The 21,003-nt window shown below is 41.6% G+C and overlaps 8 protein-coding genes across 10 annotated transcripts; 3 read left to right on the top strand and 5 right to left on the bottom strand.

Annotated features, from left to right (window-relative positions):
* Window positions 1-1,496: 1,496 nt before the first annotated feature.
* LOC108092269 (T-complex protein 1 subunit delta) lies at window positions 1,497-4,191 on the bottom strand. The gene is made up of 5 exons (XM_017191802.2): window positions 3,982-4,191; window positions 2,739-3,391; window positions 2,539-2,678; window positions 1,792-2,476; window positions 1,497-1,723 (listed from the first exon to the last, which is right to left on the bottom strand). The coding sequence occupies exons 1-5, from the start codon at window positions 4,085-4,087 to the stop codon at window positions 1,706-1,708; spliced, it is 1,602 nt and encodes a 533-aa protein (XP_017047291.1). The 5' UTR covers window positions 4,088-4,191; the 3' UTR covers window positions 1,497-1,705.
* On the top strand, window positions 4,095-5,388 carry LOC108092274 (PITH domain-containing protein CG6153). Of its 2 annotated transcripts, XM_017191808.2 has the most exons (4): window positions 4,095-4,205; window positions 4,567-4,848; window positions 4,956-5,146; window positions 5,203-5,388. In XM_017191808.2, the coding sequence occupies exons 1-4, from the start codon at window positions 4,150-4,152 to the stop codon at window positions 5,325-5,327; spliced, it is 654 nt and encodes a 217-aa protein (XP_017047297.1). In that variant the 5' UTR covers window positions 4,095-4,149; the 3' UTR covers window positions 5,328-5,388. The 2 variants fall into 2 exon arrangements, with proteins under 2 accessions (XP_017047297.1, XP_017047298.1); XM_017191809.2 differs by lacking the exon at window positions 4,095-4,205 and having other exon boundaries at window positions 4,448-4,848.
* LOC108092273 (intraflagellar transport protein 43 homolog) lies at window positions 5,373-6,712 on the bottom strand. The gene is made up of 5 exons (XM_017191807.1): window positions 6,595-6,712; window positions 6,295-6,536; window positions 6,215-6,238; window positions 5,813-5,935; window positions 5,373-5,752 (listed from the first exon to the last, which is right to left on the bottom strand). Exons 1-5 carry the CDS (start codon window positions 6,682-6,684, stop codon window positions 5,491-5,493), a joined length of 741 nt encoding a protein of 246 aa, XP_017047296.1. The 5' UTR covers window positions 6,685-6,712; the 3' UTR covers window positions 5,373-5,490.
* A 23-nt stretch (window positions 6,713-6,735) lies between these two features.
* On the top strand, window positions 6,736-10,916 carry LOC108092270 (PRKCA-binding protein). 2 transcript variants are annotated; one of them, XM_017191804.2, is made up of 3 exons: window positions 6,736-6,884; window positions 8,075-8,186; window positions 9,484-10,916. In XM_017191804.2, the coding sequence occupies exons 1-3, from the start codon at window positions 6,838-6,840 to the stop codon at window positions 10,834-10,836; spliced, it is 1,512 nt and encodes a 503-aa protein (XP_017047293.1). In that variant the 5' UTR covers window positions 6,736-6,837; the 3' UTR covers window positions 10,837-10,916. The 2 variants fall into 2 exon arrangements, with proteins under 2 accessions (XP_017047293.1, XP_017047292.1); XM_017191803.2 differs by lacking the exon at window positions 6,736-6,884 and adding an exon at window positions 6,915-7,233.
* LOC108092272 lies at window positions 8,344-9,287 on the bottom strand. The gene has a single exon (XM_017191806.1). It carries the CDS (start codon window positions 9,218-9,220, stop codon window positions 8,441-8,443), a length of 780 nt encoding a protein of 259 aa, XP_017047295.1. The 5' UTR covers window positions 9,221-9,287; the 3' UTR covers window positions 8,344-8,440.
* An 86-nt stretch (window positions 10,917-11,002) lies between the features above and the next one.
* Window positions 11,003-13,106, bottom strand: LOC108092271 (thiamine transporter 1). Its single transcript, XM_017191805.2, has 2 exons — window positions 12,231-13,106; window positions 11,003-11,828 (listed from the first exon to the last, which is right to left on the bottom strand). The coding sequence occupies exons 1-2, from the start codon at window positions 12,972-12,974 to the stop codon at window positions 11,277-11,279; spliced, it is 1,296 nt and encodes a 431-aa protein (XP_017047294.1). The 5' UTR covers window positions 12,975-13,106; the 3' UTR covers window positions 11,003-11,276.
* A 1,938-nt stretch (window positions 13,107-15,044) lies between these two features.
* LOC108092277 (ATPase family protein 2 homolog) lies at window positions 15,045-18,156 on the bottom strand. The gene is made up of 3 exons (XM_017191812.1): window positions 17,694-18,156; window positions 17,134-17,625; window positions 15,045-17,081 (listed from the first exon to the last, which is right to left on the bottom strand). Exons 1-3 carry the CDS (start codon window positions 18,097-18,099, stop codon window positions 15,580-15,582), a joined length of 2,400 nt encoding a protein of 799 aa, XP_017047301.1. The 5' UTR covers window positions 18,100-18,156; the 3' UTR covers window positions 15,045-15,579.
* Window positions 18,157-18,459: 303 nt separating this feature from the next.
* LOC108092276 (magnesium transporter NIPA2) lies at window positions 18,460-20,720 on the top strand. Its single transcript, XM_017191811.2, is given in 3 exon segments — window positions 18,460-18,617; window positions 18,620-18,869; window positions 19,639-20,720. Coding segments are annotated over 3 exon segments (1,185 nt in total). The 5' UTR covers window positions 18,460-18,563; the 3' UTR covers window positions 20,520-20,720.
* Window positions 20,721-21,003: the final 283 nt, after the last annotated feature.

The following is a 21,003-nucleotide window of genomic DNA, read 5'->3' as shown; positions in this document are numbered from 1 at the left end:
TGGGCCACTGGCTCTGGCAAATAGCTCGGGAAAAAAGCGCAAATTCAATATTTGCACAAGAAACAAATGGGAACGAGGACGTGAACGACAATGCCCCAAGACAGTCGAGCAAATAGCTAAAAAAAAGTAGCAAAAAATAAAAGAAATATCCAGAGAGGGGTCGCATAAATAAAGGTTTTCAATACCCTTCAGTATACATATTTTTGAACTTACAATGAAAGTATTTTCTTATAAAAAAGCTGCTTTCTTTTCCGAAAAAATTGTGTTATATTGTTTAAAATCCAAAATACCTAACCACTTCAAAAAATGTTCAAATTGGTCTAACATAAATCAAGGAAACTTCTAAGTCCTGATTTTTCCACCCTCTTGAGACCAAAATGGAAAACTCAAATCAATGGCCGCTTTATAAAAAACTTTAAAATGGAAATTTGCATGCGACCCCCGACAGCCGATGGAAAACCTCCCCCAGAATTTTCCTTTAGCCAATTAGCGGAATAGCTTTTTGAGGCTCGAAAATCAAAGCCAATCAAGGGCGTGATTGGAAATCAACACCATCTTGGCCAAAAGGGTGGTGGGAGATAGTGGACTGGAAAACTTGATCCCTTTGACATGTTTACACATTTAATTAACTTACACGCGCCGAAAGTTTCCGGACACGACAGATAACCCCCATCTAATCACACCCAAGTGAGAACCCAACCCGCACAAAGTTCCAAAATGGGGCTAAGAAAACAAAAGGATAAAGACCCTTGGCCATCCTTTCTTTGACAATTTGAAACCAGTTCAAGTGGTTTAATCATTTAACGCACATCATAAAAATCGCATCAAGTGATTTTTATTTACACGCCCAGGACAAAAAGGAGCCCCAAAACGAACGGGGGTGGATATTTGGGGCGGGGGTGGATATTTGGGGCGGAGGTGTCAAGTGGGCGGGGTTGGGCGAACCCTTTGAAACCCAAGGTGGTTGCTAAAAGCAGGGAAAATGAGTTCGCACATTAGATAAGGATACGGTTAGTTGGTAATCATTTAGGTTGCGCTGAAATCGAAGGAGTCTCTTACAGATTCTTAATGAGAAACATAAAAAGACGAAAATTTCTGAATACAATTTCGCTTTTATAAAAATAATAAAAAAAAACCAATCCAAAAAATGATATTTTACGGCATTAGCTAATTTTAAGTACATTTTTTAAAGTCTGTGTAACCAAGAGTTCTTTTTGAAGTATTGTAAATGTAATCGAACTAAACCGATTTTATATTCTTCAATTCAAACTTTATTAACAAAAGGAACTCTGTTTTTTATTTAAAATATTTTGACAGCTTAAGCGTTAAGCACAACTATTTTTCTAAAAGTCGTTTTTTTCCAGTCTGAAAATCAAGTGATGCGTCTTATAAGCCCACATAAACTTTAAATCGTAGTTTTTGAGAGCGTAGTTTTTAAGATAGCCTAACCACAAAGCAACATTTTTTGAAGGTCTCCATAATTTAAAACATGTTTGTTTTTGGGTTGTGTTAGCGAAGTATTTAATCTTTTGTTTTTATTTTTAAATACATATTAAGCTGGTAAGGCGTGGTGTATATAACGTGAATTTTATTCAAATTAAATGCGCAACCGCATAATGGGTATAAGATGTGAGGGATTAGATGAAAATGCTTTTAGATTGATCTTGATCAGAGACAGACAACCGAAGTAGACGGGTCACAATGCTTAACTGAAGGTGTTGACCTGGAAGGAAAGTAAAAGGGTGATTAATAACCGATAAAATGCGTTGATGTGGGTAATATAACACTTACAATATCGTCGATCTTCAAGATCGAGCGAATCGTCTCCGTGGCCAGGGTGATCGACGAAATACTGACCAGCAGCGGTTGCACCACGTTCTCCGCGTAAATATCTGTGATGGCGCCCTTGCGCACATTAATACCAGCGGTTTTCTCGCCCTGGGCGTGGCGGTTACGCAGCTCCGTCACCGTAGCAATGGGGTTCAAGCCAGCGTTCTCGGCCAGAGTCGAGGGAATGACTTCCAGGGCATCGGCGAAAGCACGGAAGCAGTAGGCATCCACTCCCTCCACCGTTTGAGCCAATGCAGCCAACTGCAGCGCCATCTCGATCTCCGGCGCACCACCGCCGACAATCTGGGCGCGCATCTTCACCAGGCAACGCACCACACAGAGGGCGTCGTGCAGGGAGCGAGCAGCCTCCTCAAGCACCAGCTTGTTGGATCCGCGGCAGATGATCGACACGGTGCGTCCCATGTTCTGGATGCCGGTGATCTTGACAAACTTGTTGGTGCCACTGGCCACCTCCTCGACCAACTCGGCGCTGGACAGGTTCTCGGCTGTGAAATGATCCAGCGAGGCGATCGGACGGCAGTGCAGAGTCTTGCACACGAACTCAATGTCCTCGCGCTCCACATCCTTGACCACCAAGCACTTGATCTTGTCCAGGAAGTGCTGGGCCAAGTCAGAAACAGCATCGCTGTGAGAGAAATGGGAAATTTTGAGTACAAAGTGGATAAGAAATAGTCGAGTTAAACCTACCGCAGGATGGACTTCTGAACCAGCAGGACGTTGCAGCCAGACTTCTTGATCTGCTTGACAATGTTGAGGATGTAGGAACGCTCCTCCTTCAGCACACGATCCATGGCAGCGTAGTCCGACACAATCACGCTGTGATCCATCTGTTAAATCAGCAACAGTATGAGTATATAAATCGGTTAATCAGGAATCTAACAACTTACATCGGTCTTGGGAGCCGAGATGCAGAACTGGATGAGACCAATCTTGGCCTTCTCGATGCGTTTGGGAGCGTTGGAACCGGCAGAACGGCAGGTGAAGACCAGACCATCGACCAGCTCGGTGTCCTCAACGGTGCCACCCAGGCTGGAGATAACCTTGATGTTCTTGAGATCCACGGAGGTCTCCTTGTCGGGATCGGTGACCTTCAGCACGGCATCCACGGCAATGGGAGCCAGCAGGCTGCTCTGCTGGGACACCACCTTGGAGTTCAGAGAGGTCGAGGCGCTCTTAATCAGAGTATCGCGGTCGTTCAGCTCAATGGGCGTAGACATCTGTTTAAGGATTTCCACGGCCTTGTTGGAGCAACGCTGGAACGAGTCCGAGATGGCGGTGGGGTGCAGACCCTTCTGCAGCAGCTTCTCGCAGGCCTCCAGCAGAGCACCGGCAATGACCACTACGGAGGTGGTGCCGTCACCAGCGGCCACATCCTGGGCACGCGACAGCTCCACCAACATCTTGGCAGCCGGGTGCAGCACGTTCATCTGCTTCAGAATGGTGGCTCCGTCGTTAGTGATGGACACCTCGCCGTTGCCAGCCTGGATCATCTTGTCCATGCCACGGGGGCCCAAACTGGTGCGGATGGCATCGGAAACGGCTAAAAAAGATGATAGATTATTAATTAGACTGGTGGGATTACCTACTTAGAGGTTATTATAACAATAAAGACAACAATGGCCACAACTATATCTGCGCAGATGCGGATTTTAAAATATATCTAATGAATTATTGTGATTTTTGTTTGTTGCTTGTAAAAGTCAGCATGGCATTCAGTTTCACACAGATATTGTAGTTAACCGCATGACTAATCTGCGCCTAAACAAATGGCGTTGGCTTTATAATGTCCAATCTGTTTACAATGCGTTTTACAGATCATAAAAAAAACTGTTGTTTTAGACAGATTTAGCTTCATATATTCATAAATAGCCTACAAATATAATCTGAAAATTTAACATTTTCTGCGCTTCATCCATCACATGAGTAATGCACGCTCTTCTTCTTCCAACCAAGAAGGTTCCAGACAGCCGGCATCCAACTGCGATTTTCATTGGCCATTTGGCCAGCAATTCTGGCATAACGTTGTCATAAAACCGATTTACCAGACTTGTAGCACTACAAATAGGCTCTGGACATGCGTTTTGGCCGGATTATCCTAAAATGTTGTTTAAATTTTACACATTTTCTAACCTTTTGCCGCCTGGATGTTGGACAAGCGGACATCTGTGGGCTTGGACTTGTCCTTGAAGGCCTTCGCTGTTGGCTTGATACCGACTGATTTTGCCTTGGGAGCCATTGAACTTTAAGTTTTAGTTTTTCGGCAAAAAAATACAATAATTCCACACCAAATTCACGGCGATGAACACGAGGAAGCGAAGGAAAGAAGCAGATTACCTAGAGATGGGCAAAAAATGGTAAGACCGCTTTTCGCCTCGTTTCGCCACTGTAAATATCGTATCGTGCTGCATCACGACTTCGGTAGTTTCACTCCCTAGAGATATTTTTGGGGCTCGGTAGAGATTGGATCTCTTTTTAAAACAGGCTTACATGATTACAAAAAACCGTCAAATTTTTTTGTTTAACAATGTCTGAAATTCTACGATTTACCTTTGTTGGATAAAAATTAGTGTACCCGTATATTCCGGCGGTGTGAATGTCATTTCCGGGTGACCGTTTTCTTTAAGGTGACTCGGCTGCTTTATTTACATTTTGCTTTTGTTACATTTAAATTGAAATAATGCCGCACGGACACTCTCACGATCATGGGGGATGCAGTCATGAGGCCACGGATGTGGATCATGCCCTAGAGATGGGCATCGAGTACAGTCTGTACACGAAAATTGATCTGGAGAATACGGAGTGTTTAAACGAGGAAACTGATGGCCAAGGAAAAAGCGTCTTTAAACCGTACGAGAAACGCCGGGACCTCTCGAAATACGTTCAAAGCGACGCAGATGAAGAGCTCCTGTTCAATATTCCCTTTACCGGCAATGTCAAGCTCAAGGGAATCATCATCAGCGGTGCCAACGATGATTCTCATCCAAATAGGGTCAAAATGTAAGAACGATTTTATAAAAACATTCGATTTATTTTTGTATTCAAACTTTAGTTACCCATTTTTCTTAAATTTATCTTTTAAATACAAATATATATGTCTCCTGCAGCTTTAAAAATCGACCTAGGATGACTTTCGACGATGCCAAAGCTAATCCCGATCAGGAATTTCATCTAACCCGCGACGCCCGTGGAGATATCGAATACTCACCCAAAGTGGTAACCTTCTCCTCCGTGCATCATCTCTCACTATATTTCCCCAGCAATTTCGGAGATGAAACTACGCGCATTTACTATATAGGTAGGTGTTTAAAGAATATCACCTTAAGTTGCTTTAAAAAAAAATTTTATTTAAAGGACTTCGTGGAGAGTTCACTGAAGCTCATTATCATGGTGTAACCATTTGCAATTACGAAGCTCGTGCCAATGCCGCAGATCACAAGGATAAGGCCTTCGATGGAGTGGGAAGGGCTATCCAGTAAATCATAAAAAGCCTATTTATATGGTAGAGTAAATTCACAATTTAATTGAGTATCTCTGTAATGTATATTTTGTGATGATTTAAGGCAAGAAATGTGTTTGTACTTCCTTAATATCTAAAAAATTGAGTGTTTGTATTGCACTGTTATTGTAGAGTGAAATCTTTTAAGAATATTGTGTAGGAGGCACGACGTCGGGTCCTATCTTCACGCCCATATTGGGCGCCTTATCCGAATGGATTTCAGCCGTAACTTCGGTGAAGAGTTTGTCCCACTGCCATAGATCGTCCTTCTCATTGAGACTCTCTTGGGGGACCAAGCAATCGGTAAGGATTGATAGATCAAAGCCATCAACGGCCGAAAAGGCATACTGAGAAAGCAAATCAGAATTGGCCTCCTTCAAAACTGCTGAACGTGTGGTACCGACTCTGGAAATTATAAATGTGTGTTTACTGAACTGAACGAAGTTTAGAATAGATTTTTCTTACGTGGGTGGTTCTACTATTTCGTTTAGCATAATTTCATCTTTGACATCATCCATATCTGGGATAACGGGAATATCATCCGTTGGTATAGAATTTGTAGCAGATTTGGTTTGCTTAAAGCGCTCACTGAAAATTACAAACAAAATATTTAAATACAATTTGTGCAGGACTCTAGAAAATTGAGTAACATTGTCAAACTAAAAACTGATTTTCTTTAGAAGGCATACAATTTTTAAAAGTATCTCAACTATTTAAAAAAATTATTTGAGGATTAAAATAATATATATAATCCGTTCGGAGAAAATAAAACAAAATAATATTAAGGTTCGTGACAACATAAGACAAACAATTAACAGTAACAAGTGAAAGTAGCTCTAATTTTCAGTAAAATAAAAATAAGCTTACTCGTCGAATGAATTCTTTTTAGACCTGTAAAGATATAGTGTACTTAGTGTCAAGCCTAATCAGAAGTTTATCATACGCACTTTAATCCTTTGAGTCCAGAGTCCGCCCAACCCCCCGAAATTCTCCGGATAGGTGGGCGATGCGAATCGAACTCATTGTTATATGTGGACGAAGTAGCCGTGTCCGAAGTTGTGGGCGGAGTTCCTGCCTGGACATTCAGAGTGATATCGAGCCTGATATCCTTAGATCCTTCAGCTGCCTGCGAAGACTCCTCCTTCAAGACATCGCGACTCTTGGAGCGCCGACCCTTTCTGGCCGTCGTCTAGGAGTAGAAATATGACAAACTTTTAGTTTACACCTATTAAAATATTATTTTTCACCTTTCTTATGGTCATTTTGAGTTCCTCGGCCCAGTCCATCATCTTTTGTTTATGTTTTTCTTCAGCGTTTCCAAGGCAACAAGTGGTCATGGTTACTCCGTGAGAATGCCTGATTTTCTCCTGGAGTTTGCCATTCACATCGCGATGCGATAGTTTTTAAATCAGTTATTGTTCGCCGATGACAGTTCGAGGAGCTTCAAGTTGCCAAAATAAACAAGAAAATATTTTGAATAATCACGGAAAATGCTGACGGACACCGAGGATGACTTCTTTTTCGAGGAGGATAAGATGTAAGTATTCATTTAAACCCTTTAATAACGAAAAACTCTTCGCCTAGCTTTTTTTGAGCCCAACAATCTGTTGCGATGTGCCAAAGTATCTGTTAAAAATCAATAATTTTCCCAACTGAAAACATACTGTTGAAATCAGGCCAGAACCGCTGCTCATCCAATTGGATGGCGATAATGGTCAGGTTGTCCGCCACCACAAGGATCTTCCCGAGGAGCCGGAGAAACTCTCCCCCGCTCCCCTTGAGACCACCGTTATGCTCTGCTCTCCGGCGGGCTTTTCCTCCGATTCCGGATCGGATCGCTTCGGCATCGAGTCCGCCAATAGGCAGAAATATGAGTTAGACCGTTTGTAAGTCAACTCCGTTGACCCAGAATCGTTTGAATATTATTTCACTGTGGCCGCTCGTTTTATAGAAAAGTTTACTTTGGAATATTTTTACTTTGGAAAAATTTCCATCTAAAAAATACATACATATTTGTGTGGACTCCCAATACGTTTTCTTTGTCTCAGTTCAACAAATTTAAAATACAAATTCTATTTTATTTATTTAAAAAAAAAATTTTGCTCGTAATTTTGTTTGACTTATTTTTGTTTCTTAACTTTTAAATTTTTTTTGCATTCTTTCCGAGCGACCACTGTAGTTGTACCGTAATTTGTAAAAAAAAAAAAAAACCAACAAGACTAGAACTAACGGTATATTCTTTAATTTATTTTATGGTACCACCGAAATAAAAGGATAAACATTATTTTTATTTGTGTGTAGACATCTAGATGCTTATACTCAACAATATCGTACTTATAGCTAGGCTAGCTAGTATTTAACAAAAAAATAATTAAAATACAGAATTCGAGGTGTCCTTTGGCATTCGGAATCCTATCAATTCAAATTGATAGTATCACAAAGCCGCCTTAGCTCAAACTGCCCCGATCAACAGTTTTCCCCCGAAAAGTAGTAGGTAAACTAGTTATAGTCCAATGGCCTTGCTAGAACTGGTAACATGGCTAATTAGAAAATTGCACCGATCGATGTGAGTACATATGGCAAATTGATAATAAATCACCCACACTTACATATATTATATAATATATACATACTTAAAATCATATAGCACGCGTAGATCACGCTCTAATCTAGATAGTAATTAGATAAAGCTAATATGATTATGCTTTTTATAACCTTAATAAATAGGGGCATGACTGTCACCACAAATGCTGTCGTCATAACCAAAGACCAGAGCAACTTGATTGGAATAAGTATTGGAGGTGGAGCGCCAATGTGTCCATGTCTATATATTGTGCAGGTGAGTTCAAGAATACAACAAATTTTAAAAAGTATTGTATTGTATTTTGTTTAAAATTGTTATTTTTTTCTATATATATTTTGAACCTGTATCAATTTCCAATTAAATTTTAACGTTCTCCAATATTATATTGAATATAAATAAGTTAAAATGTAACTTTACCGAATAGTCCAATTAGTTATATATTATGTACACTGTCTCCCAAATTTTAAGAATATCTTCCAGTATGGATATTTTGTATCCTTGGGATCCAACTAAGGAGCTGAACCTTTCCGCCGCCATAAGATCGGTGTAGCTTTAAAATTTGTCATCCGGCGCAGCTTGAGGAACTCGGTTCTTTCCCGCTTGAACCAGTCGAAGTACTTCTGTCTCATCTGCTGATCCATCCGAGTCCTTTTCCGCTCGTCATACAATCGACGGTATAGAGCTCGTTCGGAAGTAAGGAGATGAAAAGGTTTCGGACGGGTGTACGAAGATTCGATCTGCGGCACGAAGGGAAGGCGGTGCAGATAGTCCATGGATGATGCTGGGTTGATCCTGGGACTGAAGTTGTTCAGTTTCTTGCGCTGCTTTTGCTCCTTTTCGCGTCTGTGGAGCGCCTCCATGGACGTAGCCAGGGTGCCAGGACACCGGGGTTTTGTCACCTTTTGCAGAGAGTTCAGTTGTACCCTGCGCCTCTCCAAACGCTGATGGGATCGCTGGAAATCAGGCATTGGGCTGCTCCGGAATTGGTGTTGCATCCTTTCGTTTTTGGCCAAACGCTTGAGTTCCTTTCGCTTGTCAGTATAAACTTTTTGGAACTCACAAACCCTGGGTGCCTGATCCTTGGCCCTCTTGAGCTTCTTAGGCCTTCCCTTCTTTTGGCCACCGCCCGCCTGTTTTCGCTTCAGAAAGTCCCTTTGGGCATCCTGCTCCCGAAGCACGGCCCTCAACCTGTCATCCAACCGATCAAATCCCGGAATCAACTTCGCCCTCATCGGAGGCTCGTTCCTGTAATCTCTTACGGACCACTTACACCAGTTGGTGTTGGCCATAATTTGGTTTTAGGAGAGGCTGAAACAGTTGTTGAAAAATAATTTTGAAACTGGGAGTATAGGGCAATGGTTTACTTGATTGAAAATCAACAAAAAAAATGAAGAGATATTATAATATTTTTATTCGGTGATTTGGTCCACTTTTACCTATTGTAGTTTTAAAATTAATGAAAGTTTAAAAAATATATAATATATATTCAGATTCGCATATTCCCAATATTCTTAAGTAATTGAATACCCACTTTTATATTTTTAAACTGCAGATCTTCGATGGAACCCCCGCTGCAAGAGAAGGATCCCTGCAATCCGGAGACGAGCTGCTAGCAGTAAACTCGGTCAGCGTGAAGGGCAAGACAAAGGTGGAGGTGGCCAAAATGATCCAGACGGCAACCGACGAGGTGGTCATTCACTACAACAAATTACACGCTGATCCGGAACAGGGAAAAACACTGGACATAATCCTTAAGAAGCTAAAGCACCGAATTGTGGACAATTTGTCGAGCAACACGGCGGATACTTTGGGTCTTTCCCGGGCGATACTCTGCAATGATTCGCTGGTGAAGCGGCTGGAGGAGCTGGAGGGCACTGAGTTGATGTACAAGGGTCTGGTGGAGCACGCCCGCCGGATGCTCAAAGCCTACTATGATCTCCTGCAGACGTACAAGTCGTTTGGGGATTGTTTCACACAAATTTCCGTTCATGAACCACAACAACGTGCCTCTGAGGCTTTTAGAACCTTCGGAGAATTCCATCGCACCTTGGAGAAGGATGGCTTGGGCATCATCAAGCAGATAAAGCCAGTTCTGGCCGATCTGGGAACCTATCTAAACAAAGCCATTCCGGACACAAAGCTTACAGTACGTCGTTATGCGGATGCCAAGTTTACATATCTCTCGTACTGCCTGAAAGTCAAGGAAATGGATGATGAGGAGCACGGCTTTGCTGCCCTCCAGGAGCCACTATATCGCGTGGAAACAGGCAACTACGAGTATCGATTGATCCTGAGATGTCGACAGGATGCACGCAGCAAATTCGCCAAACTCCGAACGGATGTGCTCGAGAAGATGGAGCTACTGGAGTGCAAACACGCCATGGATCTGAATAAGCAGCTAAGAAGTCTGCTGGAGAGTTTGGCGGAACTTCACAGAAGTTTGGTGCAGCGTCTGGACTCCCTGCCGCCGCTCTTCCCCATCGAAGTGGACTTCAAGGAGACGGACTTCCAGTACAAGTCGAGCACTCTGAAGCCGCAGGAGCTGGACGACGATGAAATCGAGGCCAACAGGAATCCAAATGCACCTCCATCCCGAGTCGATTGTGGCTTTGAGGCTGTCGAGCAACCGGCGGCAATCATCAATGTAGATGTAAAGGCATCCGTAGAATCATCCGCTTCTCAATCCACCAGCGAAAACGAAACGCTGCTCAAGGAACTCGGTCTTTACGATGTAGACCTGCTATCCAATCCTCAGACCATCAGCAATCAGAAGGACTCCATTGCGGCACAGAACGATGGTTACGACTTTGATCTTTTCCTGAATCAGGCGACTGCGGCCACCACCAGTTTGGAGCGGGATCTAATGTCCTCCAACGCGGAGGAAATGGATTTGCTCTTGCAATAGAATTTTTTAGTACAAATACAAACAAATGTGTTAGATAAATATTAAATGTTCCAATATTTGGTAAAAGTATTATATCAAAATGCTTAAGGTCTTTGAATTCGGAGAAAGTTTTCATAAAAACATTTTCCTTTTTTATATTGTTTTAATTTTTTAAAAATCAAGTGTGTTTAATTGTTGGTATTTGAAGTTATTATTATGACTACACTTTTATATTTTGTGTAATATTCGATATATTAAACATGTGCTGTATTATATTATCTTTATAAAAAAGCTTACGTTTTTAAGCACTAAAGGATGGAAGTACTTGTAATGATTTAGTTTATAAAGTACTATATAAAATTTTTCTTGTATTTACAAAATTGCACAGAACTTTTTTCAAAGTTGTTTTGTTATTAGTTTTAAACTATTTACAAATGTTATAAAATTCATTCAATTCTTTATCATTGTACTACCGCATTCCCTTCACTTGATGTCTTATCCCTACAGAATAATTTGGCCATTATAGAACTTATTATATAGATTCCCGCCAAAACTATAAAGTAGCTGCCGTAGACCACGTACTGATCCCGTGGTCCTAGAGCAAACCCGACTCTCTCCACCACCACGATGGTCAGGATGGTCTGTAGCACCAAGCCCACCAATGTGTTGATGCCAAAGATCAGTCCAAAGCTGTCCTCCACCAGATTCTCGGCCACCACTGCACCCGCCACCGTGATGATAAAGAAGAACGTGGCGCAGAAGAGCACATAGTTCACGTAGGCCACCCAGATTTCCTGCGTCCTTGCTGCGTAGATGAGCAGGGCTCCCAGAACAGCGGCACATATGGATATGCCCAACATGTAGGATCCACGCCGTTTGTTGGAGTTTAGGAAGCCTGCCAAAATCGCTCCAATGGCTCCTAGTAGAGTGGCAACGGCCTCCACTCCGCCATTATACACGCTCAGGTGATCCGGAGCCACCTCTTTCCAGAGAAATTGGATGTAGGAGATTACCTAGGAAAAAAAGTATTATTTTATTATTGTTATGATTCGTAGGAGGATATTCTTGAAATTATGATTCTTTTTTCAAGGGGTTTTTGGGAGATTAAAATCTTATTAAGAACTTTACAGTACCTACTTAATTTTACACGTTTATTGAACTTTACACACTTATTAACTATTTAGAAACGTCTCAGATTTAAATATTAGGATAATTAAATTAAAATGAGATATTTTTAAAGTACATCAATACTTTATAGTTTATTAATATATACAAAAACATTTATAGTTGTGATCGTAAAAAAGTTATATATTTTTAGAAAAGTTTCCATGACTAATTATAAACATTTACAACACTTATTGATAATACTCTTAGAAAAACATCGCAACTCTAGAAACGTGTTAATCTCAACTCACCTGAATTTGCCCACATGTGGCCAGTGCCCACCAAAGGCTCCACTGGAGCACAACGGGATTGGAGTAGGATGAGACCAAGTGGTACCACAACAGGCGACACGCGTTGATAAAGGAGAACTTGGGTGCAGTTACTTCACCTCCTAGTTCCAGATTCTTATTCGATGCCGCATAGAAGTAAAGACTCCTTGGAACACTGGGCAATAGAAAGGACACAGCCAGGGAAATGACCTGGGTGCTCAGCGATATGTAGTGCAGCTCCTTGTAGTTCATGCTGTCGGTGGACACCAAAATCTGGGCCAAAAGTCCACCCAGGAACTTCCCGCTCAGAATGGCAGCTCTCGTGTGACCCGTGACAATCTGATACTGCTCCTTGTCCACCTTGGCGTACATGTACGTATAGTAGGCGACCTCCGCAGCGGTGAAGGTTCCGAAGAAGAACTGTGCCACCTGCAACATCCGCACGGTTCCCGACCAGATAAGCAGCGAGAACAGCGTGATCCCCGCCAGCGCCGACAGAATGATAACCGGTTTGTACCTCACGAGATCCGTGATCAGGAACACAATGACCAGCTGGGCCAGCACGAAGTAGGTGCCGAAGGGGTACACATCCTGGTAGACCTCCTCGATGGTCAGGTTGCCGTAGTCAGTGGACAAGTACTCCGTGACGTAGGGTTCCGAGGGTCGAAGTTCCCGGAAGAACCCAAACGTGCACAGCAGTAGTGAGATCTTTAGCCAGTTTTTCATGTCGTAAATTGCGATACCAAGTGCGCCAATGGAATCGAGTCCGCTCCGTCGACAGATGTTGTGCGAATCGAATGGTGAATGGTGTCGTAACCACGCAACGCGACGAACGCCAACCGGCAACTGAACGCGGCATTCGCGAGCGGAGACTCTCCGGATCACTCTCTGATAAACCGACTACAGTCCTGTCCAAAAGTACTCATACACAACAACCGAAAATCAGAAGCCGGTTTACCTTATAATTCCAATTGTGGTTTTCAGTGCAGAGAGAGAACTTAGTTAACAGAACCTTACTTTTAGAAATATCCTATTATTTTAATTTATACCTTAAACTTACCCTTTAAGTTTTTATTATATTTTTTGATACTACATGAGTAATAATATAATCAATATTTTTATATAAATAAAATAAATCACTATATCGTACAACTTAAAAAAAAAAATTATAACAAATTGTATTTTCCCGCAAATAATTCTTAAAAATTCCGCATCATCAAAAATATTTTTTATACTTACTGTTGACCCCAAAATTGTTGATTGCCAAACTATACATACTATATGTAAACATATGTGTTTTTAATTTGCCTAAGTTCACTGACAGCCGATACACTAAGCCAAAAGTCGTTAATTGACAAAAGTTTTTTAAAAACAGCTTTAAATTTTCGTTAGGTAAATGGAAAAAATATCTACAAATAAACAAATTTATTGATTGATTTAACAAAAAAATATATGGGTACATATGGGTGATTCCATATCAGATTTACAGTCGATATTGAGAAATTCGATGAGATATTTTTTCTTGCTCTTTATCGAAAATAAATCGACACGTATTTTTTATATGGCTCAGAAAATTTTTTTGACAAAGTTATGATTTTTTGAACTTTTGATGAACTGCCCTTTTTTTGATGACAGTCGCGTTTTCCAGCCCCAATAACTCGAAAACCGTACGTCGCAGGAAAAAATGTATAGGAAGTAAAAATTTCATCCTTCCTTCTTCTTTGCAAAACTTTCGTGAAAAAATTTTTTTAAACAATTTTTCACCACAAAAAGTTCAAATGTTTATAACAAATTCATTTTTCTCCAACTTGGACCATTTTGATTTTTTTTTTTTTCACAGTAAATCCTTCAAATTCTTCTGATGAACATACTAAAATTTCAGAATGGTATCAAAATTAGTTTTTGAGTTATAGAATTAAATAGCATTAAAAATTCATTTTATTGACCCTTACTATGCGCGCGAAGCGAATTGACGCTCGTTAGAGTCGTTGGTCGGCGCACGCCCTGAGACCGAGCGCGCGGACCGTGCATGATAATCTTTAAAATTCTGTAACTCAAAAACTAATTTTGATACCATTCTGAAACTTTAGTATGTTCATCAGAAGAATTTAAAGGATTTACTGTGAAAAAAAAAATCAAAATGGTCCAAGTTGGAAAAAATAATTTGTTATAAACATTTGAACTTTTTGTGGTGAAAAATTGTTTAAAAAATTTTTCACGAAAGTTTTGCAAAGAAGAAGGAAGGATGAAATTTTTACTTCCTATACATTTTTTCCTGCGACGTACGGTTTTCGAGTTATTGGGGCTGGAAAACGCGACTGTCATCAAAAAAAGGGCAGTTCATCAAAAGTTCAAAAATCATAACTTTGTCAAAAAAATTTTCTGAGCCATATAAAAAATACGTGTCGATTTATTTTCGATAAAGAGCAAGAAAAAATATCTCATCGAATTTCTCAATATCGACTGTAAATCTGATATGGAATCACCCATATATATATGTACTTTATTCGTTTTTTCTTGCTCCCAAATATTTTTGGCATCAACTGTTTGACCTTAAAAGACCGTGAAACAAATTGAATTTGAATTCTTTATATTTCATCAACTCTGAGTTTTTTGCATTTGCTCTAGTCATTGTTTTTCGGTTTTGCCATAAATCATTAAAAATAAAAACACATTTCCCTTAAAAAAATAAAAATCATATAAATGGTACTCTTGTGAGTGTAATTTTGCTGGAATTGCACTGTTTGCAAAGTAGCAGTTGCTTAACCAATATAAAATAAAATCAATTTCGAAACATTGAAGTGGTTGTTCCATATAGATTTATTGTCAATTGAGTGACACACCAATTGGAAATTTGCTTAACGCTCAGCGTTTAAATGCCTTGACTCTCAATATTCATAAACAAGAGAGTGCTATTCTCGATTTCGAAGGGGTAAAAATACAGCACTTGGGTTTACTGATAACTCTGCATTGCCATCTTATCTTTTTAGCCTAATCTGTGCACCCTAAATTAGATTTTCAGTACTGTCTAAATGCGGAACGGGACAGTATATCTCACATCTGATTTGATTTATAATGATTTTTTGGAGTTTAAGGCTGTTTAGATTTTAATTAAGATTGGTAATAACAAAAGTATCGCTATTTTACATCGATTAGTTATCTAGGAACTCAACATATTCTTCTTTTTTATAAAAATATGACTTGCTTTTTAAAAACGTTGATATATACAATCAAAAAACTAATCTGGGTCCAGATTTTTTAAGTTGGTTATAATAGTTTCGATGGTTGGATTTAACCCAAAACACAATTATCATTTCGTCATGATTTTCTTTTACTTTCGTTTAAGATAGTCTTCATAGAGTTTAAGAAGTTCCGGGCTAGTCCGCGGAGGCACCGAATTTAAAGCATGTTCGAAGTCCTTCCACATGACTTGCTCCGCTTCGAAGCTTTGCTCCAAGGCCCGCATTGCAGCCTCATGGCACACGGCTTGGATTTCTGCACCGGAGTATCCCTCCGTCATCTGCACCAACTTCTCCATGTCCACTTCCTCTGAAACAGGCATTGCACGCAGTTTAATCTTCAAGATTTCCCGACGTGCTTCACTCTTCGGCAATCCCACGTAGAGAATACGATCGATTCTGCCCGGACGAAGCAGAGCCTTATCAATCATATCTGGACGATTGGTGGCCGCTACAATGGTGACATTATGCAAAGCTTCGACTCCATCCAGTTCGGTGAGCAGTTGGGTTAGAACGCGTTCCTTGACGGAGGAACCGGAGCTGGATCCTTCGCCCTCCGCTCGCTCTCCGCCGATGGCATCGATTTCGTCAAAGAAAACTATGGCGGGTGCCACCTGTCGAGCCTTTCGGAACACTTCACGCACCGCTCGCTCCGATTCACCCACCCACATGGAGAAGAGCTCGGGTCCCTTGATGGACAAGAAGTTTAGCTTGCTTTCCGTGGCCAGAGCTTTGGCAATCATTGTTTTGGAGCAGCCAGGCGGTCCGAACATGAGGATTCCCCTTGGAGGCTTGATCCCCAGTCGTTTGAACTTTTCTGCATGAAGCAGCGGCCATTCGATGGCCTGCTGCATTGCCAGTCGAAGCTCGGATTGACCGCCAATATCGGACCACTGAACGTTGGGACACTCGATGAGCACTTCTCGCATTGCCGAGGGTTTGATGCGGGTAAGGGCAGACTGGAGATGCAGAAGCTTCAGAGGATTAGGCTGAGCTTGTAGCATGGCAGCATACACAAGAGTTGCCAGATCTGCTCCCACATAGCCATGAGTAATAGATGCTATTTGCTCCACTTCCTCATCAGTTAACTGGTGCTCCAAGGACTGAACAAGGCAGCGAATGATATCTCGCCTTGCCTGCGGACTTGGTGCACCCAATTCCAGTTCACTGTCCAACCGACCAGCTCTTCGAATGCTCGGATGCAGTGCCTCAATTTGTGAACTAGTGGCTAGCAGAAAGGTTCTGCTTCCCTTTAGCTGGCTGGGATTACTCAGCTGATCCAGCAGCGAGAGAAAGGCCAACGTGACGCGTTTGACCAGATCGCCACCCTCCTGTTTGGGACACAAGTTGTGAACATCCTCGATCAGCAGCAGAGTGGGATGAGGATAGTGATTATAGGCTTTTTCGAAAATTGCCGCTAGTTTTTGTTCCGTTTCACCCAAGAATTTGCTGTAGACCTCGCCACTGTTGATGCGGATTAGTTGGACATTTTCTTGACTGCGTTCCTCCGCCACTGCAGACATAGCTTCCAGGATCATGGACTTGCCACAGCCAGTGGCGCCGTATAAAAGCATTCCACGAGATACCCGGAGGCCTAAAAGATGCAAGAAAGTTTAGTTGAAGAATACATTGTCAGATAAAATTACCTGCAGGTAGTGGCCGAAAGCCCAAAGCATATTCCATAGTCTCCTCCACAAGCTGCAATTGCCTATCCAATCCTCCAATTTGGGATTTGGTTATCTTATAACTAATCTTCTGCTGCTTCTGTTGCTCGTTTGAGTTTTCGGGTAACAGTTGAAGCTTTGTTACGTTGGTAACCTGCACAAACTGCAGTGGTGTGGGATCCAAGCTCAGACCGGCCAGAGCATCTTCTACGGTGCCCTGCCATCGTTCCAAGCGAAAGGTCAGAGATTTGTTAAAGAAATTCATGTGGATTTGCTGGTTTCTGCAAAAGACTCCATTGACCATGTCTCTTTTAAGAAGGGCAATGGCCTCCTGTAGCTGTCCTGTGTTTAAAGGGACCTCTTGGCTGTTAAGATGCTTTAGGGAAACGCTGGCAGCCGCTGTGAGGCGATTAGGATCCAAGGCAGATATTTTTAGGAGCTTTCCACGGAACTGCGTGCAATGCAACTTGAAATCTATAAAAATTTTGAAATAAGATATTCTGATAGCAAGATAATTCCTTATTATAGTTGCTCCAAATTACCCTTTTCGCTCACGAACACTGTGGTGAGGAAATTTTCCGATATCGGCCACAAAATCCTCACAAGGGGCTGTTCCTCGGTGGAAGGAGCCTCCAGCACCACATGTTGGCCAATGTGCAATTGAGCCAACTGTATCGCGCCCTCTGAAACAAAGACCAGCATATTGGCATACTTGGCAGGCAGATCCTTTAGTGATTCCACCTCAAAGTTCTTCTGTTGGAGGCTTCTCGTAAAGATCGTCCCACTTCGCACAAACTCCGCCTCATTATCTTGGCTCAAATCATCCTGGCTGATGGCGGAACAAGAGCCCTCATGGTTGTCCCTTGCCTTGGAAGGAATGTGCACCCCACAGGACTCGCAGTGGAACCAACTGGCCTGATTTTTCTTGCTGCTTGACTTTGGCGGCATTTCGTTAGCCGGTTGCACGTTTTGTTTTTATTCTTCTCTTATTGTTCTCTTAGTGAAATCGTCCATTGTGAATGTCATTGTTCAGTTCTGTTAGACCATAGCGAAAAATAGCTTTATAAAAATATAGCTAGTCAGCTAGAAGTTATCACAGTAAATGATTTAATGCAAAAAAATATATTCTTGAAATATCTTGGAGATTTCATTTTCATTGTATTTAATTATTATAGTTAAAAACAAATACATTTTATTTGGTTTTACAATGTTTAAAATAATTAAATTTAGCTTCAAAATTTTTAGCAATCAGTACTGCCATTACTGGCAGTGTTGGTGAATTGGGCATTTTTTCGCTACCGGGAATGCGGCCACTCCTGCGATTCATTGTTGGCTTGTGACTCAGACTTCCAAAAGCAAAAAGGCGGAAGACGGAAATCAGGTGCGGATCACCGAGCGGATTACGAATACCCATGAACAGCGACGGCGAAGCCTCATCACTGCAGATGCCCCAGATGACGGTGGGGGCGGGGGCATCCTCGCGGGGGAAGCCAGCCAATCGCCCGGCCCCGCCCCCCTCACGGTGGCTGAGGCGGTGTCCAACACGGACTTCTACATCGGAGTGGGCTTGGCCATCTCCTCCTGCTTCTTCATCGGTTCCAGCTTCATCATCAAGAAAAAGGCCCTCATCCGTCTAAGCAGGTATGGCGAAGTCCGCGCTTCAGCCGGAGGATTCGGGTATCTCAGGGAATGGATTTGGTGGGCGGGTCTGCTAACAAGTAAGTGGAAATGTGACGACAAAGTGACTTGTTTGTGAAATATGTACCTTTGCAGTGTATTATTCTAATTAGAGTAAAGATTTTACAGCTGCTTAACTGTTATTAAACTAAAATCTACAAGTGACAAATAGTGTATGTATATACATATATTCCAAACAAACAAACTCTGAACCTTAGAAATTATTCCAACGAAATCCCACTTTAATGCAACAATTTAATATAAAAGATACTCTTCTAAATAACAACCAGTTTTACAGGTAAACTTACTGAAACTAAATAGTGCCTAACACTTAAAAAAGCTTTACAAATATTTTTTTTAATTGAACTCAGCCTGGGAATATATTTGTAATTAATTTGCTAACTTCCGGATGTGTTCCTCACATGTACGATACTTTTTTAAGCTTTTTTATTCGCAAACCTCAGTTAATGACAATATTTTTATCAATTATCTCCAAAATACCAAAAAAAATAATCTGAGTAGGATTGATGATTATTTTCAAATAGATATTCACGTTAAAGTCCAATTGCTATTTATTTGCGCAGTGCAAAACAAAGATTAAGTCATTTGTAAACATGTTACGTACAATCCTTTAGAAAGGGAGATTGTAATTACATGTGGAATAGATTGCATATGGTTAAACACTTGATGTTTTGTCCACATTCCCCATAAAGTAAAAGAGAACCTGCAAGGGTATTATCGACAGACAAACAAAACCCCCTTATCTTCGACTGACTCATTGACTCAATGTGTCTGTTTTTTTTCTTACAGTGGGTGTGGGTGAAGCGGCCAACTTTGCGGCTTATGCCTTCGCGCCCGCCTCGTTGGTAACCCCATTGGGTGCCCTGAGTGTGATCATCTCAGCCGTGATGGCCTCCAGATTTCTTAACGAGAAACTGAATTTGCTGGGAAAGATTGGCTGCTTTTTGTGCATATTGGGCTCCACGATAATTGTGATACACTCGCCCAAGGAGAAGGAGATTGAGGATCTGCAGCTGCTGTTTGACATGCTCCTGGATCCTGTGTTCATTTTGTATGTGATCTGCATCATTGGCTCCACGGTGTTCGTGGGCTGTTTTGTTGCCCCGCGCCATGGACACACCAATGTGGTGGTCTACATCTTCATGTGCTCCGGCATTGGTTCGCTGACGGTGATGTCCTGCAAGGCATTGGGATTGGCCATCCGGCAGACGCTGAATAACGGAGGCAATGTGTTTCTCACCTGGATGCCCTGGTTCTTGATCCTGGTCACCGTCACGTTTATCGCCATACAGATGAACTATCTGAACAAGGCGCTAGACATATTCAATACGAGTATAGTAACGCCTGTTTACTATGTGATGTTTACAACTTTGGTGATAGCTGCATCTGCCATCCTGTTCAAGGAGTTCACCCACATGCGGTTCGACGACATTCTTGGTGATGTGTGCGGCTTCCTCATCGTTATCACAGCTGTCTTCCTGCTGAACGCCTTCAGGGATATCGACATTTCGCTGAATGATGTGAGAGGGCTGATGCGACCGAAAATGCAGCGCGTGTCGCAGTTCGACGAGGAGGTGCTGGTCACCAGCAACTCCAAGGAACGCCGCCTGTCCTACGGATCGGGCGATATGTTCCGGAAGGCCTGACACAAGCAGCGCTACCAGGTCTAGTTGCATCCCCTGCAGCGGACGACCTGAAGACATGGAGTTTACTCCGCAAACGAAGCATTGGTCCAAATATCTGTGCATATCACTTGCCACACACATCTCATCCCCATCTATTGTTCCTTCGATCTTGTTATCCACACATTCGCTAGGCTAAGAGCTTTAGGTTTAGGCTGAAACTATATTAAAAACGATTTACTTAACAAACACGATTTGTAATTTTTATTGGCCTTTAATTGTATAAAATTTCAAAGAATATTTATATCAATATAAACCCGGAATTTATTGCTTCATTATGGTTCATTTGAAATACGAGTGATGTTTAACCCTTATGTTAGTAACCAACTTTACCGACGTCTTTTAGCAACCGGGTACCCGGGTACCCATAATTCTGAATATCAAAAATTTTGTTTATTTTATTAAAAAAATTTTTCCAAATTATTTTTTCTTAAAATATTAATAGTAAGTGACAATATAAGGAAAAAAATAG

This window comes from Drosophila ficusphila, unplaced genomic scaffold (assembly GCF_018152265.1).
Source record: "Drosophila ficusphila isolate 14025-0441.05 unplaced genomic scaffold, ASM1815226v1 contig_607, whole genome shotgun sequence".
NCBI classification, from domain to species: Eukaryota; Metazoa; Arthropoda; class Insecta; order Diptera; family Drosophilidae; genus Drosophila; species Drosophila ficusphila.
Note: the sequence above shows the minus strand (reverse complement) of the source record. Positions and strands in the feature narration are given on the sequence as shown.

Coding starts and splice junctions, on each gene's coding strand:
- LOC108092274 (XM_017191808.2), top strand. CDS start 4,150: ATGAACACGAGGAAGCGAAGGAAAGAAGCAGATTACCTAGAGATGGGC. Junction 4,206..4,566: donor CTAGAGATGGGCAAAAAATG/GTAAGACCGCTT, acceptor TGGGGGATGCAG/TCATGAGGCCACGGATGTGG. Junction 4,849..4,955: donor CATCCAAATAGGGTCAAAAT/GTAAGAACGATT, acceptor TGTCTCCTGCAG/CTTTAAAAATCGACCTAGGA.
- LOC108092271 (XM_017191805.2), bottom strand. CDS start 12,974: ATGAAAAACTGGCTAAAGATCTCACTACTGCTGTGCACGTTTGGGTTC. Junction 11,829..12,230: donor CCACATGTGGGCAAATTCAG/GTGAGTTGAGAT, acceptor TTTTTTTCCTAG/GTAATCTCCTACATCCAATT.
- LOC108092277 (XM_017191812.1), bottom strand. CDS start 18,099: ATGCCGCCAAAGTCAAGCAGCAAGAAAAATCAGGCCAGTTGGTTCCAC. Junction 17,626..17,693: donor AGTGTTCGTGAGCGAAAAGG/GTAATTTGGAGC, acceptor AAATTTTTATAG/ATTTCAAGTTGCATTGCACG. Junction 17,082..17,133: donor CTTTCGGCCACTACCTGCAG/GTAATTTTATCT, acceptor TGCATCTTTTAG/GCCTCCGGGTATCTCGTGGA.
- LOC108092272 (XM_017191806.1), bottom strand. CDS start 9,220: ATGGCCAACACCAACTGGTGTAAGTGGTCCGTAAGAGATTACAGGAAC.
- LOC108092270 (XM_017191803.2), top strand. CDS start 7,139: ATGCTCTGCTCTCCGGCGGGCTTTTCCTCCGATTCCGGATCGGATCGC. Junction 7,234..8,074: donor AAATATGAGTTAGACCGTTT/GTAAGTCAACTC, acceptor CTTAATAAATAG/GGGCATGACTGTCACCACAA. Junction 8,187..9,483: donor CATGTCTATATATTGTGCAG/GTGAGTTCAAGA, acceptor TTTAAACTGCAG/ATCTTCGATGGAACCCCCGC.
- LOC108092269 (XM_017191802.2), bottom strand. CDS start 4,087: ATGGCTCCCAAGGCAAAATCAGTCGGTATCAAGCCAACAGCGAAGGCC. Junction 2,679..2,738: donor TCTCGGCTCCCAAGACCGAT/GTAAGTTGTTAG, acceptor CTGATTTAACAG/ATGGATCACAGCGTGATTGT. Junction 2,477..2,538: donor GTTCAGAAGTCCATCCTGCG/GTAGGTTTAACT, acceptor TTTCTCTCACAG/CGATGCTGTTTCTGACTTGG.
- LOC108092273 (XM_017191807.1), bottom strand. CDS start 6,684: ATGACCACTTGTTGCCTTGGAAACGCTGAAGAAAAACATAAACAAAAG. Junction 6,537..6,594: donor TCAAAATGACCATAAGAAAG/GTGAAAAATAAT, acceptor TTCTACTCCTAG/ACGACGGCCAGAAAGGGTCG. Junction 6,239..6,294: donor TCTGGACTCAAAGGATTAAA/GTGCGTATGATA, acceptor ATATCTTTACAG/GTCTAAAAAGAATTCATTCG.